Source organism: Caloenas nicobarica, chromosome Z (genome assembly GCF_036013445.1).
Source record: "Caloenas nicobarica isolate bCalNic1 chromosome Z, bCalNic1.hap1, whole genome shotgun sequence".
NCBI classification, from domain to species: domain Eukaryota; kingdom Metazoa; phylum Chordata; class Aves; order Columbiformes; family Columbidae; genus Caloenas; species Caloenas nicobarica.
Genome location: NC_088284.1, coordinates 48,628,215 through 48,646,625, shown reverse-complemented (window position 1 = coordinate 48,646,625; position 18,411 = coordinate 48,628,215). Strand labels below are relative to the sequence as shown.

Genomic DNA, 18,411 nt, shown 5'->3' with positions numbered 1-18,411 from the left:
GGCATTGCAACACTAAGCACCATGGAGAACTCTTGACTCCTTCAGGTTCTTGCATTATTGACAATTTCACGGCAACTGCTTTCCAGTTCCACAAGTGTAGTCAGCTTCTACCAAAACCAAGATATAGCCAAGAGCAGCTGTTGGCTACAGATTTACAGTCACTGGCGGTTAAAAAAAAAAAATCAGAATGAAGAGGAGAAAAAGCAATAAAAATACAGAACAAACCCAGGTTTTCTAAAGAGCTGCAGGCTCTGAATTTCTAAACTGAGTGCATAATAGTAAGTGTAGATTATTTATAACAAAAATTTTTCCTTTTACTCTTCAGCAAATTGAACCATATAGTACCTAAAAAGACAGGTACACAACTCCATCATCTCAACAATTAGAGCTATGAATACAAAATTGACTAGTAGTGTTGGCAGGAAAATATCTATTATTTCTAAATTCAAGAAAAAAAACACAGCTAAGCTAAAACACTATCACTACCACTCTGTTTCACGGCCTGAGTGTCAGGTACTTTTTACCAACACACAGGTCTCCAGTGGATTCTGGCAACTATACCAATAAAACAAGTTGGTTTTGAACAGCTGGCTCACCAGCATGACAACTGCTAAATTCCAATCGCATCAGATTATTTTAAGAGTTCCCTATGCCACAATGTCATCAGGCTATACCACCCAGAAAGATGCTTCCATGATCAAGGCACAGAATCTGCAAGAAGTTCATTTTGTTCCCAGATCTCCTGCATGGTTTCTAGGTCTCAACCTTGCTTTACCATTTCACCGAGTTTCCACGAAGTTCTGTGAAGATCCATGTACAAAGGCATTAGTGTAGCCACCTATAACTGCTGTCTTGCACAGACATTGCCACCTTCGTGATTCTCAATAGCTTCAGAGTTTCACACTAAGGAGAGCTGAATACTACATCAAAATAGCTTAGGACAACAAGAGATGCATCAACCTGAAAGGTCTCACTTTCAGTTGGCAGAATCTGAGTTGTCTACCATGGAATGGGTAAAACACTTGTTGTCACTTTATAGTTACCCTATGGAGAACTTCTCAGAGACTCTTTAACCTTCCACTTCAGATGTCTGGAAATAGCGCACTAGAAATATTTCTGAAAATCAGAAGGTTGTGGTAGTGCTGCTGTCCCTGTGGCATTTGCTCCACATCCCTTTCTTCACTGCCTGCTGGAATGCAAGAGACATTTCACCTTTTAGGTGACCGGCGTTCACAGCCCAGCACACACTCACTTCTCAGGAGCCCTCCCTGCCTCTGCTCTTCTCTGTGACAGTAACTTTAACCTCTGTTCCAGTCCTTGTAAAGGTATCGGTCAACTTTGTCATTTGACAGCCATCCAGGCAGGAATTTTACCCAAACACTGCTGGTTTTTCTTACCAGAAAGAACAACTGATTTACAAATTACCTCAATAAAGGATCCCAAAGGCTGCATAGCTAGAAGACCACAGAGTAGTATTAAGAAATCCTGCCACGTTAAGCTTCTAGCTATTCCCTCACCTTTCTTTGTCCTAAGTCATCTGCAACAGCTGTGTTGAAGTCTCTCCTAAAAAAAGTGAATTGCTATAGCTCTTCAGAAGCTTAAAAAGCTTTTCTTCATTAAAAAATGTATACTTGTTTTATACTGCAGCTGCTTTTATGCAAAGTCAAATATTACAGCTTCAGAAGTGACCCTAGTTCTTTCCATAACATCATTCTAGAAAATTTTAAGCAAAATTTCTTAAGCTTCAAAGTCTTAATTTTAACATATTGTAACACATTATGAATCTAATATTCTTTGAAACTCAAGGGCAAACATAAACTTCTTCACTAAGAACGGCACAAGTAGGTTTTGTTTTCCATCTGCAAAGCTAAAAAAGTCAGAAAGCGGAAAGATGCATGCATTACCAAGACACTCAACATTCTCTCTTTGGGATCACCAAGGAAAAAACTGAGAAACCCAAACCTTTCTGCCCTTCCAAAATGTTTCTCTGCAGGCTTCCTTCTTGTCTTACGCATTGCAAATATAAATGTCTGCTATGTTTGTTTATAAAAAATAAATTGCCAGTGATACTCACCCTTGCAATGCCTGCAGAGCCAACATTGCTAAGAGCCTAAGTTGAATTCTATTCCTTCTTGGGCACAACCAGATTATTTACTAAATTCCAATGAGCTGAAGCAAAGGAATTACTTGCAGAAAACTTACTGTACCAGCGTGGGAAAAAGATTCAGCTTGACTCTCTGAACCCAGAATGAGTTTGTAGACCTAGCAACTAAAAGTTTACTTATTTTCAAAAATGGTTCCTTTAAAATTTGTTCACTTGATGTATATTTTATTGACCAATAAACAACTAAATGGAAAAACAGGTTTTCAAGTTGTACTTCACAGCATGCTTCAAAGGGGAAGCTTTGTCTGTCTTTTTAGGTAAAAAATACAAGGACATAAAAACCAAATAAAATCCTCTCATTCCCTTTATCATTTTTCTTTCCTTTTCACTGGGTAATAATGCAAGGTGACTAATTCTGGAATATTGAATTACATAAGTTATTATGTAATGTACAGTACCTGATCACTTTTCCTATTATATAAAGTAGAAGTAGATCAGACTGATGCAAGCTCTTCTGTTCACTCTAACTGAACAGAAAGTAGTATTTACACCAGTATCAAGTTCAGAGAGAGTGAGCAAGGGACAAAGATATCACAGAATGTCATTTTGGTGACCTGAAGCATGCTACTGGCAGCATACAAGGAGACTAATTTCACTGTCTTCCAAGGATGATCAAGATGCCCTCACATTTTCAAAATATCATGGCAGATATTACGAAGCAGTTATTTCACACAAGTATTGCACACTTCAGAAATTCCTCTTGCATTATATTCTCCTTAGAGAATATAGAAGAGCTATTTACAATGAACACAAAGTAAGGAGTTAAGTCTAAAAAAATAATATATAGGTAATCTATAATTGACATTGTCCTTTTTAAAATCTAGCTAGAATAAACTTTTGCCTTAACATTTAAGGTGTGCTGCCTTAAAAAAAAAAATCATGATGCTTATACACATGCCCCATAAAAACCTACAACTAAACATCCAAGAGTTTTGTATTTTTTATTAGTTGGTAGTGCCTTTCCTCAGAGGATCTCAGCACAATTAGCAGAAGCCCAGGAAAGCACGCAGAAGAATAGTCTAGCAGTTGATTTTTGCTGTAATTTAGCAGATTATTCCCTACACACACACCCCAAATAAAAAACAAACAAAACTCCAAAACAAATCAGATAAACTAGGAACTACAGTTTGTATGCCTTTGCTATGTAGAAAACCAGCAAGTATAGTAGCCTGCAGAAAACCCCATGAACAGTTCTTTAACCACTGAATCAGCTAAAACATATCTATATTCACACATCAGTCAGATTCTTGACAGATTTTGACCTAGGTGAGTATTAAGATGTGTAAATTTCCTCTTGATTATCTTCTTTGTGTAGAAACATTAATCTTTTACAATGGGAATGTTGGCATTTTATTCCTGAGTTAAAAAGAGCAGTTTAATCTCACTGACTGGAGATACGTGCATTTATTTCTCTAGGGGCAGGGCCATACAAAAGAGTCCTTGATTAAATCCTTTCTAGTCATGCAGAAGTTAGTTTAATCCACATTGCTTTCACCATCGCCACTTTAATCACCTCTTCTCCCTCATACTCACTACTGGTAGCAGCCTAGCATTGGTTGCATAGTGTTTTACAGACTGCACTGTCTTCATGGCTAGCTTACAGAAAATATAATATTCACATAGCATAATGGGCTTAGAAATCTTTGTCAGGTTTTAAAATAGTTTTTAAAAGCAATAATTAAGCAGCCCCGGTTCTTCTCACATATATGTCCTGTTTCTTTATTCTCTGAAGTACATGCATTGCAGTTATTCTCCTTCCTCCCCCAAATCTCCCTTTCTTTGCATTAAAAATTGAAGAGGCATTTCATTTTCAAAGCTTATTCTGATGTTAAAAAAATACAATATCCATTTGATATTTTTCCATGGAGAATAAAAGGCCTCGTAGGCTCTTTTGCCTGCTATTCTGTAGATCAGCACACCTATTCTTGTTTTGGCATTTATTCTCTTTATAAGTTCAGCAATGCCAAGCTGGTACCACAAACACAAGCAATCCAGTATGTTACATACATGGGCACACACATATGTGTGTGTACGTTTGTATATCCTAGCACATTTGTTTGGAATATGTGCCTAGCAGGATTTATTGCCCCATTTTAACAGTAATCTACTATTTAACCATCATCCTAGAGCCTAGGAATTAAATGGTTTTTTTTAAGTAACTGGAGTACAGAAAGCTGTATTTAAAACAGTATTTGTTCCAAACAGTTAAATAACTTGTTGTCCTATATTAATTTTACTCAAGTCTTTCAAGAAATCTACCTGAAGTAGATTTGGCTTGGAAGCCTCCTAGGCTTCGAGGAACTTAACGATAATACACTCCCTTGACACACAATTTCAGTTCCCAGTTGGACATAGCCAAGTGTGCTTTCTTTAGATAATTCAATTCCTGATAGCATCAGTTTTTCAGTTCACAAAACTGATAAAGCACCCCAAAAGGCAAGTTTTATGCAACTATACATAATGATGTAAGGATTAATAACTACAGTTTACACAACTGTCTTTTTGAAAACCCTGGTGTCACATCACCTCTAAAATTTTACCATTCTGGTGCAATCCCCAATTAACATCTATTCATCAATCCTGTTGAAGTATTTTCCTCCATTTTATTCAAATCCAATTCATTTTTCTCTACTCGCTAAATCATCCTATATGCCCCAAGGAATTTTTCTGTTCTCATGTAAAGTCAGAGGCTCTAAAGCCACCAATGGGTACACTACAGCTCCCCAAACAACCTGCCTGACACCTTCCAGCTACAAAACAAGGACAACAGTGCTGATCTCTCAGATGAATCAGGCCCGAACTGCAAGAAAACTGAGCTCAAAATCAGTGGCATAACTTGGGGTTTTCAGCGGAGGCAAGACTTTAGCCTGTGCCTAAAGCAGCCTGAGGCCAGAATAGAAGACTGCCACAAATTTCCAGAGCATTCACCTGCGCTCAGCTGTCACCACAGCCACTGCCCATCAGATTTTTTATTTTTGTTTAAGTAGAAGAATTTTAAAGGTTATGATTTATTTTTACACAGCCCTGAGAGAGATGGATGTAACCCAGAGGGAAGGCAGCCTCCCACAACCAACAGTATTTCCTGCTGTGCAAGGTGATGAGATGAGCTCTGCATCTTGGCTCCAGAGGCAGAGAGCTCCAGCAGGCCAGTACCACCACTAGAGCAGTAGAGCATGTAATGCCACGCTGCACCACCAAAGAAGTGCTGGTCTGGCCAAATCTAGATGACAAATCACAATTTGGTCCCAATTTACTTCTCAGTCTCCAGAGATAAGGCAGCCACAGCAACCTGAAACCATCTTGTTAGAAACACCTAAAGCATAATGCAGGCCTGCCAAAGATAAGGCAAAATTAAAATATTCTCATTTGAGAGCATGCCAGTACCAACAAATTTTACAAACTATGAACAAGGTAGTGCTTTATGATAAACCATCATGCAGAACACAAAGGGTAGTTACGTTCACACTGAAAAACAGTCATACTCAAGCGAGAGAAACAAACAATTATGAAGACCCTGTGCTTGCTGAAGACACCATACTATAAATACCCACTATTTTCTGAGACCGAATGAGCTGAATTTACAATTGCAGGAAGAGAGATAAGGTAGCTTAAAACTACTTAAAAGACTCCATGTGAGCCTCTCCCTTTTGAAGTAAGGTCACTTTCAGAGCATGACATGTCAACAAACCACACAGTGTCACACATTTGACACAATGAGGGAGAAAACACAAAGAGAGAGGGTATCTTTCCTCAGCTACAGTAAACTACAGGTCTCTTGAGGGTACACCCAAGTAGCTAAAAAACCCTCTCAAAGTATTTTAAGAAGAAAAATAAAACTGATGGGTTTGGAGAGGCATTACTGTGCTGTATCTGCATCGGAGTGTGGCCCACAGCTTCAGTTTTTCTGCCCAACCTCCACTCCCCTGTTCTCCTCACTCTGTGGCAGGAGACTAACCCAGAATTACAGATGGCATCATTTCAGAGCGATCAGCTAAGCCACTCTGAAGATGGAAGTGAGAAAGTCATTGCAAGTGATTACATATTCAAGTCTATGGCTTAATGGGTGCCTTATAATTTCAGGATCTTTGAGAATACACGAGGAACAGCAATCATATAATTCAAGAGGAACTCTGCCATCATGCATGTCTCACACATAAGAGTCATGACAGGAACTGCAGAACCAAAGGTTTGAGGAACAGTCTGAAAAAGGGAAACTTTCATCATTATGAAATACAGATTTTGGGAATTAAAAATGTAAGTGCAGGCAGATATTTTCCAAACAGCCATTTAAAAATGCATATTTTTTAAGTTCCATATTGGTCATAAGAATTATCTCCAACATGGTATCTCAGATCCATTACAGAAAAGTTACAACAAAAATTCAGTAAGACAGCAGCAGAGGAAGCTTCTACTCTCTTTCCTGTCAGAAACAGTTAAAGGTAAAAGGCATTGAGCTTCTGGGCAACTACTGACTTCTCTATTCACTAACACAAATCATACTTCTATACAGTCAGTGAATGTGCACATCTCTAAGGCTATGTGCAAGTTACCTCTGCCTCTAGCTGTTGGCAAGTCAAAATGCCCCTAAACCTACATGCTTGCCCACCTCCCCTGCTCTGACATGAAAAGCAGACCAGGGGAAAAGCAGTTGAACTCCCAAGCATTAAAATTAAGGCAAACCAAAAATGCCAGGGCTTTGCAACTTCAACCTCCCTTAAAAAAAAAAAAAAAATTACAAAGATTGCACTGGATTTGTTAATTTCAGAAATGCTTCAGCACAGTCCCCAAGGGTGGCTGCAAAACTATCAACTTTTGCTAGGCAGCATCAACTATTTCTTCTGGCAGCTCCTTTTGTCAGTGACTCATACTAGGTTTTGCTCTTGAAGATGTCTTCTCACTGAAAAATCTGGAGATTTAAAAGCCACAAGCGATTCAAGGGCTCTAACACTGGTGTCCAGATCAAGAGTACAATCTACCTCCTCCCCATGTTTAAGCAGAAAGCCTGAGGTCTGTAGAGCCTGTAGATATTAAAAGCATATTACATCCTTCTTGAAGTATGTTGATATGTTTTGATATATGGAAGACACATTCTCAGTAAAAAAGAAAGTTGGCATAGTTCTTGTTTCCAGTCCCTCAAAGAGCTATTTTCAAACCCATCAACTAGTATTACATTGAAGAAATTGCATCAATACAGCTAAGAGCTCCTAAAAATTTTGCAGCCATAATAATGGATCACAAAATATTCAGCTAATTTTCATTCAGGTATGCATACATAAACACAAAATACTGCCTTTTTGGTTTTCTTTGTAAACCTTTTAATACTTGAACATCACAACAGCTATTTTAAGATGTGTGTGGGCTAATCTAAAGGTATAAAAAAAAATCTAAAGCAGTTCTATCAGGCTGAAAGTAAAACAGATCAGGTTTGAGAAATAAAAGCCGAGTATTTTGTTGCTTATTTAAGTCTGTCCTCTTTGATAAGGTGTTCCTTCAGGCTACTTTAACAATAGCACTGAACAGGAAAGAGAAGCAATTTGAAACATCTGAACTGGCAGATCAATATGTAACTCAGTATGACAACTCTGAAATGTGGGGGCTCTCTAGAATTGTCACCTTTTACATTCGAGTCTTTCATAGGCTTATGGAATGTGGTAGGCTGATCAAATTTAATGAATAAAGGAGCCTGAGTTTTAGTCATTTTGAGCCAGAAGCTGTGATTGCACAACGCTGCCACCACACTGAAGAGGGAGCCTGGCCCAGTATTTCTTCAGTAGCAAACACTTGATTTACTGTTCGTGTCTACTGAGGGTGACGTATTTTGCATTTGTTATGCATACTAAATGCTTCATTATCTTTGTGTTTAAGTTTTTTAAGAGTCACAGTAGTAGATGCTATTCCTTAGCTATTCCTACAGCTCCTTCTCTAGGAAAAAAGCTAGACCTGACAATAACCGTCAGTGGTCAATTTGCTTAAGTAACCTGAGTCAAGACCATCTGAGTCTCGTGCAACATTCAGCATCCAGTTCAGTTGACAAATACAGCAGTATGTGCAGCGTTTTTTCTGCCTGTATTTTAAGATTGACCTCCCCACTCTAAATACAGATCTGTCAATCCTCTTTCATACATCATAAAAGACACAAAGGAAACTTTACTTTCTAAACCACTTTAAACATCTGTGGGATAGCATGCAGCAAAACTGTAGTAGCCCTTTGACAAAATACAAAATGGAAATAATCCAAACAAGAGACAAGCAACAAACCAGAAACTAATTAGCTGCAGAAGGAAGCTTGGAGCAAGAAAGAGGAGAGGACAGTTTATTTTTTTATAGCACAGCAGTAATTTTACTGCAAGGTCAAAGGAAAATGAAGAGCTCAGCTGCACTGGGCGGTGGCCCAAACCAGGTGAGAGTGCACCAGATCATAACCAAAGGCTTCTCAGACCAAAAATTAACTTTGCAAGTTAAAAATGGACAGACAGAACATGCAAAAAAAAAGAAGTGGAGGAAAATAACAGCTTCCTGGTGTAGGCGAGGAGCTCAGCCAGAGAAAGAAACCATGCACATGTTCTCTGAAAACCTGCAAGATAAAAGGCTCTCTCAACTTCTGTCACCCAGCAATGCATCTGGTAGTGGGGATTTGGCAGAATTTACTGAAATGTAGCAGTGGATGGGACGGTAGCACATGGGAAGCATGGGAAGAAAGACTCGTCACTGAGAAGTGCAGGATCAGCTTACGGAACCCTTTATAGGGTATCAGTGGGAAGTGTAAGAAATCTGGTGCAATCACAGAAAGTGCTGCTCTTCTCAAAATATATAAAAGTTTGTGTCAGAACATAAAAGATTGAATTCAGGTCATGTAAACAACCAAGAAGACCTGAACATAGTTATTAAGAGATTAATATCACCTCCTTTGTATCATGAAAAGAGATGTGAAATCAACTTGTTGTCTGAATTGTTCATTGTGGTAAAATACATTATCAATCCAAATCTGAGAAGAGAAAACTAGAAGCAGATAAGACAAAATGTTCCCTTGGCTTTTGTTTGCATTCTACTGTGGTAAAAACCTCAGGCTATTAAGAATCAAGACCTAAGCCCCCATCAGGAACATGCTTCCTTCAACTGTATCACTATTTAGTTTCATTTCTTTGCATACCCAATTTCTTCATTTATCACCCTATTTCAGAGAAGCATAGAGACCTATGTTCAGACATGCCCCTTCCATGATCTTATTATGAGTACTGCAGTCTTGGAAACACCAAGTGAAAATATTTAGCAACCAAAGTAACATCAGAGGAGAGAGCAGAACACTGCTTTCTAAGATAGTGTGCTGGTTTGACTGAAAGCGAGTTAATTTTCTTCACGCAGTTAGAAACCCTTCTTGTTTGTAACCAGCATGGTCATTGTTTGGATTTAGTTTGACAACAAGAAGGTAACACCCCAGGACACAGTTAATGTTTTAAATTATTGTTGTCTGGGGGCCAAGGACATTCTGAGCGCTCTGCCCACAGGTGTGAGGCAGCGAGGAAGGGGCGCATGGATGGGGCAGAGCTTGACTGACATTCAGCCTGTTCAATAACAATATTCCATGCCATTAGCGTCATGCGTCATATTTAAGGAGAGCTGAGATCTTCTGGCTAGGGGGGAGTCAGTACAGACAGGGAGAGAGACCTGTTCTCGTTCTGATCCATTTCAGTGGATTTCTATTTGGCAGTTTCTTTAGTTTGGCCTTTTGCCATCCTGCCGTTTGCAGAGGCCTTTCTGCCTTTTTCCTCTCTTTTCTCTCCAGGATCGGCTTTGGGACCAGGTGCTGCTGCCTGGGACTGGCTGATTGGTTTGGACAGAGTTCATGAGGAATTGCATTAAGTATCTTTTATTTTATATTCTATCTCCATTTTATATATATTAGTCATAATAGTAGTATATTAGTATACTTTGTTATTTTATTAAACTGTATTTATCTCAATCCACTAGTTTCTCCCTTCCCTTTCAAATCTCTCCCCTGTTCAGGAGTGGGAGACGGGGAGTGAGCGAGTGGCTGTTGTTGTTATATTGCAAGCTCAGGTTAAACCACAACACATACCTGTATGTTATTTGACAGCAAAACGGTGCAAAAGACAAAAAGCTGTGCTGTGATACACTGCAATGAAAGCTGATGGTAATACTTGGAAGATTGTTTTTTAATTAAGAAGCCTCTTAAACGTGCACTAATATACAAATGCAACATTTTTACTGTTCTGCTCTGGGGTATGGTATTAGTTAAGTGATGGGAGTGAAAAATAATGCGTTCATATTGCCACGAAGTTCGCAAATCTTATCTAAAAAGACATGGTTCGAAACCGTGCAAATGCACTGGAAAGCATGAGTATGCAAGTCTGGAAGGCTCAGAGAGTATTGGCAATAACCTAGAAAATGCCTTTGTGTACAGTCTGAATAATAGTCTTCTCTAAATTTAACTGAAAGGATTCGGTGTGTGTACACGCTTTTCATTTTAAGTGCTCTATAGCTGCAAAGAATAGAGATGCTATACTGAAGATTCCTAACAGAATATGCTAGAATTTTGCCAGAAGAAAGCAGAGAGAGTTCCTGCATCCTGGATTTCAAGAGAGAAGGAAAACTCCTTAGATCAATGGAAGCTATAAATATCGTAGAAACATGCAACTACTCAAAGTTCCAGGTTTGTCTTCCCCAGTGAAGAGGCTTAATGTCACTATCCATGACACTAAAGGTGTCCCAGACACCAGCACTTGACAATGAGAAAAAAACGAAACAAAGCACACAAACATTTCAGAGAATGTAAGTTTAAAAATAAAAGGAACATTTTAAACACTGATCACAACAAGTAGCAAATTAAGTAACTTCCTGCTTGCAAGATCTTCAATTCAGAGAGGCTGGTGGTTGTCAGCTTTACTGCAAGACCACATTAGTGCTTCCACAGAAGGAGCACGCTGAATATGTGATGGCTGAGACACTGTTAGTCAGGCCATGAAGAAGTTGAGATGCAGGAGGTAAAATGAAAGAAGGAACATGAAAGAGACGAGATCAGGCAGATAACGCATTTCTCCTAAGAAACTGGACTAAACTGACAGATTTAATGCACATTAGAGGACAGACATGTAGCTTTTACAGAAGTTTGCATGTTTCACATATCTTCTGATATAACGGGGCAATACATACCAGTATTTTGAGACTAAAAACTAGCATGCTTTTCAGCATGTAAGTCTACCAAACATGTAATCACATACTGCCTGCAGAGACAAATTGTTTCCTTCGCACTTGTCTGGTTCATCAGTTCACTCACACTGACAGTACATGCTTTGCTACACATCAGAGAGGAAAAATATTCCTGTACTTACTCAGTATAGCATATATCTGATTAAATACTCCACTTACTGCAACAGTGTGTGGCAGAACCCCGACTGTATAACACAGCACAGCAAAATGAGCTGAGTAATGGCAGGGGAAGGACAACTAAGGGCCTACTGTCATGCATGCCAAGGAGGGACCATAACTCTTTTTCCTGAGCTGCGTCCTGAGAATTTTGGTACTTCAAAACAAGCTTGAAAGGCAGAACTCAGTCAATGCTCAGCAATGTGCTATTTGTGTCTTAAACATAAGGGTGGTTTTAATTTTCTAGGCCAATGCACAACACCATGTCAGCAGAAACATACAAAACGTGTTGTTTCCTTTTCTCCACTTTTGAGGTACATTCTCCACCCTTTCCATGAGTTGACACAAACATCATTATATGCTGTATTAACATACCATGTATTTTGTAGGCAATAACTTCATTGTGTCATAAAGCTTGAGTCAAGATTTTATGAGGACTGAGCCTCAGGATTCTTGTAAACAAACAGACTATGTCATTTTCTATCTCAAAGATTTTTAACAGTCATACCTTATTTTTAATTGAAATATATGTTCCAAAAACTAGGTAAATAACTTTGGCTATATACGGACACAACCAGCATTTTAAAGGACTGCATGGTATTCAAGCAACAGTAGAAGATTGCAGTTTCCCATGGTAAGAGTTCATCTCCGACAGCTCTCCTTGACTAAGAGTGAGATAAAGTTGCATTCATTTGTTAGAAATGTTAATGGTCACACTTCAATATTTGCGTTGCTGCCCAAAGATCAGTCTAGCATCCAGGCTTTGTGCAATGAAAATGCCTAACATCAGATTTCTTTTTTTTAATTCCTTGGCTTCCTTAAAGCCAAATATTATCATCTAAGCATGTTAATGGGATTTTATTCACTCTGGGATTCTCTTGGTAACTGTAATTCCAGCATATCCTTTAGTAGTAACTGGGCTCTCTTCCACCTGTTTGCAAGATGACTGTCCTTTCTAGACATTCATTTAGCTTGATCTGGATGCCACAACACACAATGATTTTTCTCACAGTGCTAACCATATTCCTGGTTAATTCCACCTTTATGTAGGCAGAATTTCTCCCAACAACACTGGAGTCAGGAACACACTTTAAACGTACTTAGAGTATATGAAACCCAAGAATATTTCTGTACTTTCTCTCTTCCTTATGTATGCTTTGCAATGTTCTTTTATCCAAGTGTTTGCTATGTACTTTTTCCCAGAACAGTCATTCCAAATTCTATTAAAAAATAAAAGTATTTATGGTATGAGTGCATCCCTTCATTCTACTAAGGTTTCATTTAAAAATTAACAAAACAATTAAGGATGAAATCCTTAATTACATTAAGGTGGAGGAGGACTGGATTTCACTCTGGACTTTTTAACAGAATCATTTTCTTCTTTTGTCACTGTCCAGCCACACCTGGAGGCAGGCCTTAAGCCATACAGAAGTCAGGACATTTACAGATCTCCATATAAAAAATTACTTCTTTTACAATGATAGTTTCGGTCCTACTCACTCTTCCCTTCCTTTCCCCCTCCCCTTCAATTCAAACAAATAAAAGCTCTTGCCAAACACTTTAGATAGATTTGATCTCAAGGACAGGAAAATATCTGTGTGACAACAGTCTAGAACAGACATTTTTCTCTCCCCACAAAGCCAGGTTATTAGTTAATTCCTTAATTCTCACTGAGCGTGGCCAAACAGCACTAATGTAAAAAGCCATAAGAAAACGTGAATGATGTACTTAATCATACAAAAATAAAGCAGTGCCAATATTTATACTTACAGGCTGAGGCTGTTCTGCAATACAGCAGTTGAAACACAACCAAAACTCACTCATTGTTTACAGTCTGAAGTGATGAAGTTTCACAGATGAAAAGCAGGACTCAACCTCTGTAAATCCGTCTCCAGGTTCTGTACTAAGTTCTTTAAATAGGTTTATTTGTAATTGTTCCAATGTGAAAATCTTTTCTCTGTTGATATCTTCTCCAAACTCAAGTCGGTCCCAGGACAAACAACTTGAAGGCAATAGTTATTTTAGAGTCTTCTTTCAGAAGGTTGGTCCCAGCACCACAGAAATGTTACATATGCTTCTTTGGTCCCTAGCGTTATGTGAACCTGAAAACAGAAGTACATTACATCAAAAAGAAAGAACACAAAGAATCTTGTGCTCCCAGACAGCCACCCACACCAGTGATTTATTTCTTAGTGAACCACAGAGAGAAGAGACACTAGCAAAGAAGCCACATGCTTATTTCTAGAGTAACTACCAAAAATAGCATATGTCAGAAATCCATATGAGGCTTACATTCCAGCTTTGGTTAGATAAAGTGGTATCAAGAACTGGTGTTCGATCTCTTGGCAGCCACCTCTGTTTGATCTATTTCTAAATTTCAAATGTCATTTTAGAAAGTGACAATTGCCCACACACCCCTTGAAACTTCTTACAGAATTCTGCCTATTGACAGTTCATACTTCTCAATGGAAACGTTACGCAGTCCATTCACAGCGTGAGGTTTAAATAGTATTTAACCCCAAGCCTTTTGCACAGCTGTCAAACAATGACATGCTTTTCTAAATATTGAGGAAACAAGTAAGTTTCTGTAAATGGAAAATTTGCAAAATGGCTGGACGGCGTCAACTCAAGGTATTTTCCTTCCACTCTCTCCTGCTTCATGTACAGTTGGCTTCAAAACAGATTACTCGTAGAGTTTGAAACTGTTTCCTTAAACCTCTAAAATTCCTCATGTGGAACCAACTGAGGCTCCACATTCCAACCATTCCTTTGCTAAAATAACGTTCCTTGGTTAATCTCCAACCCAATTTCTTTCAGTAAGAGTGCAATAAAAATTCCCGTGAGATTTCACCCTGGTTGTTTATCTTGCCATCTATCACAAACTTTACTTGCAGAGAAAGTGAGATAATGAATATTCACAAGTTTTTACATGCACACTCCTTAATAATTCTATATACGACTGCATCTTCATTCACAGAAATGTGTGCATGATTATGCATCATTATTTGTATGCAATTCTTTACAGTATTAAGTGGTTTGGAGACTCCATGGGATGCATAAACTACATATATGTAAGTACCTACACACACGTTCTGCGGCAGAGCAGTTCCACTGCCTTCATCAGTTCTCTACACACCAAGCACGTCAGCGATGAGGTCTCTCATTTACTACACACACGACAAGTTACTGCACTGTGGAGATACCGCCAGCCAGGTACTTTCCCAAGACTCTTGGCTACAACGCACACAGACAGACATACAATAGCACCTTTACTGTAGTAAGTCCAAGGCCTCTGGGAAGCTTTCCCTCTTCAAGAGACTAACAGAGGATATTCAAGAAATAAACACTGCTGCAGTAACACCACTTGAATAGCAAATCCCTAGGAAAAGTTAATGCTTCTCCTAGCTTTGAAATACCTATTGGTAGTGTTTAAATCAAGTTTATATGCCTGTTTGTGGCATTTCTTGCTTAAAGATCAGAATAGGAAGTAGGTAAAAATGCTTTGCTAGCTTTTTCTAACACCACACAGAGCACTGCAACTTTATGAAACAGAACACCTTGAGGGAAAGATAAAAACTAAACAAAAAAACAAAACCAAAAATCCTCCTACACAACCTTTATTTTGTCACACACTTCAAAAAAAAGGTCTTAGAACAGTGCTAATATGACATATTTTCACTACTTAAAAGAGGACTTTTTTTCTACCTCTAAGATGATAATCTAAATCCCATGTATGTGTCAAGAAGCTGCAATGAAACATGGGAATTATCAACCAACAGTGTGACATCCAAGAATAACAATAACTATAAAAGTCTTTAAGAAAGTTCTCACTTATTAATCAGGTAGTTTTGCATCATTTTCTCAGTTCCTCTGGTTACCGAAAGCTTGATCAACTTTAAATAGCAAGAGCTGGACTAACATTAAAAAGCTTGATAAAAAGCACTGTTCTCTGCAGTCTCAGAATTCACATGCTGCACAATTCTTTTCTAAACTTGATTCAATATGTAACAAAATTGGAACTAAACCATGGTTAACTCCTGTTAAGTATGTAACAAAAATTTCAGTCCAGTAACTGTACAGTTTATCTGTTCTTAAAATTTGGTGTTTTTATGCCTGAGAGGGTAGGTTCCAAATTGTTCTGAAATGCTCCGCACATGTAAACTGCTCAGATTATGAGAAAGCAAGAAAGCAAGTACTCAAAGTTAGAGCCTTTTTAAGCCTAATATATTGTAACATGCCAGAGCTATAAACTGATACACCGCAGTGGCCTTTTCTTGCTGCACAAGTGACCCAACAGTCTGATCTGCAGCTCCTGAAATTCTGATGCTCATATTATTGCTTCCTCACAATCTCTTTTTGACAAAGTTCAGATTTAACATTCCAAACTCAGAGAGAGTTAACTTCCACCCTGCCGTTACAGCCACGTATAGAAGACATACGTGGAAAGAGCAGGGAAATTCGTCTGTCGATCCATCTCCTCATTTGCTCGCTGATCGCTGGCACGCTCCTCCAGCTCCCTGCAGCGTTGAGCGCCGTGTTGGGCTGAAGCCCTGGGAACAAACCCGAAGGGCTTGTGGAGGCTCCTGTGAGCCTGGAAAGCTCCTCCTGGGTACAAAAGGCTCCAGGGTGCACAAGACTTTCTCCACCCAGCCACCCTCAGCATGCAGGACTTGTGCCCTCCAGGATACAGTTCTCATTGAAATTGAGTCTCCCTCCATAAAATCAAAAGCTGCTGAGTGACGAAGCCAAGCTAGAGATTGTGAATGACAGCCTCTGATAACACCTTCATTCTTAAAAATGTATTTTACCTTCTATAGTCTGTATAGAACAACATTTGCCTGTAATTTCATGGTTCTGCAATCAGCACCAAACAGTTTTTCAATCTGTTGTCTTTTAATTAAAAAAAAAAAAGGTAGTGGGAGTACATATATGTAATGCTGGAGAAAACTGTCAGTAACTGCACCTCTTCAAAGGCAAACAAACGCTTAGGATTATTTCTTAGGGCACTGAAATTTTATACACCCCGCTCTGCTAAACAAATGATTTTTAGAGTGGCCAAGTTAATATAAAAGATCAAGTATAAATCTGCTGCACCAAAATGGAAAGAAAAAGCAATTAAACTGAAGGTAAAAAGGCACATTGGCACTGCAATATCAACGGCAACGCACTAGGACTTCTCTTATTCTGCTAGTTGCTTGTTTAAAGAACAAGTTGAAACAAGAAAATTCTGCTGTTCTTTTCCAAATTACTGGTTATGAAGGGAGAATGAGAAAAGCACCACGCTCACCTACAGCTACCAGTCAGGCAATTATGCAGCATCAGCCCACTAGCAACCTCCTGAGAAAGTGTTCCTGCAAAGCCCGGACTGCACCCCAAACCTAACCGTGATTAATGAGATCCCAAAACATGTGCAATGCTTCACAGCTAGTTCTCTGCTTTGTGGTAGGATCAAGCTGTTCACAAGTGTTGCTGCGTTTGCCTGTGCACGCTTGCCACATGAAGAGGACAAAAGGGGCTGAAGAACACTGTTCAAGACAACAGCTCCGTCCTTCTTTGGTTTTGCCCTTAACACAGCTCATGGTCCTCTGAGTGGCATAACACCACACAGCTCATGTTGAAAAAACAAGATGCTTATTCTGTCTGAACTGGAAAGTTACTCAGAGTGATGAAGGGTGAAACATCTATTTGCCTTTTCGCCATTTAAACTTTCTGAACTATGAATGCAACTTATTTTAGAGTGTACAATCCACACTGCAAGAACACACAGGACTATCATGCTGAAGAACTTTGTCACATTTTAAGGCTTTTATGTATGACTTTAATTTCACCCAATTCATAGAAATTTTAAGTAGAACGAAGAAATGAAGATATTCAAAAGGATACGTTGTTTAAAATTTAAAGTGAAAACACATTAAGGTAATTTTCATTTCTCCAAAGTTTATTCCACAGGAGCTGATCTAACGCAAAAACCAAAACTACTGTTTACTGTTAAAAAAACAGTTATAAAGGCAGTAAGTGCAAACCCTGCATTAACGGACAGTGGGGGTGGAGCACGTTCTCTTACAGTATCAGCATTTTTTTCTTATTAAAGCAGTATTAACTTTTCTGTAGGAAATAGAGCAGAAAAGGAGGAAGGGTAAAAAAAAAAAAAAAAGAAAGGAAAAAAGAGAGATCAATCTTCCCTAGAAGTTCTTCATGTTTTACTGGCAGAAAACGGTTTAGAGAGCATTTACCTTAGCTGATTCAAACAGGAATATGCTGCCTGCTCTGGAGTGTCAGTTAGAATAAAGCTACTTATTAATTATATAGCTTAAGAGCAGACTGCTGTTTTTAAAAAAGATCTATAAAGTTCCTTTTAAGGGTGACTCCGCTGTATCCTCTGACTGCACACTGTTCACTATAGCTTCAAACAGGAAGCATGGTTAACAACGCTCTTTGACGATTACTTGAAGCAAATAAAACCACAGGAAGAGAAACAAAATGACTGCAGGTGTTCATATTGAATTTAACTAGATTTGATCCAAAGCTCAGACTACTATTTAAGGAGTGTGTGTGGGGGGGAAGGTAAAAAAGAAAAAAGTGAAGCATGCACAAAGGTATGACTAAGTATGCCATGCCACAGAATATCATGACATGATGTACCATGACATGCACATGTATGCACAAAGTCACAACCATGGCTACTACTAGTTTTCAGTTGCAAGTACTTTTTCTTTTTTTTCTTTTCTTTTGCTTAAAGTCTCTGAACACCTATCATTTGTTTCAATCCTGCAAGCTGTAAGTGGAAAATTATCATTTTGGAGAGTATTTTTAAGACTTCTCCTCATACTTTTCACTTTAAATCCATTTTGTAGCCATACTAT

The 18,411-nt window shown here is 38.6% G+C and overlaps 1 protein-coding gene across 5 annotated transcripts in view; it reads right to left on the bottom strand.

Annotated features, from left to right (window-relative positions):
* Positions 1-18,411, bottom strand: part of CDC42SE2 (CDC42 small effector 2) — an 82,385-nt gene that overhangs the window by 20,599 nt on the left and 43,375 nt on the right. For all 5 annotated transcript variants that reach the window (XM_065656415.1, XM_065656412.1, XM_065656417.1 and 2 more), the window contains one exon: positions 13,319-13,650. In XM_065656415.1, coding sequence (XP_065512487.1) covers positions 13,319-13,372 — 54 coding nt within the window. In that variant the 5' untranslated portion in view covers positions 13,373-13,650. The remainder of the gene's footprint in view (positions 1-13,318; positions 13,651-18,411) is intronic.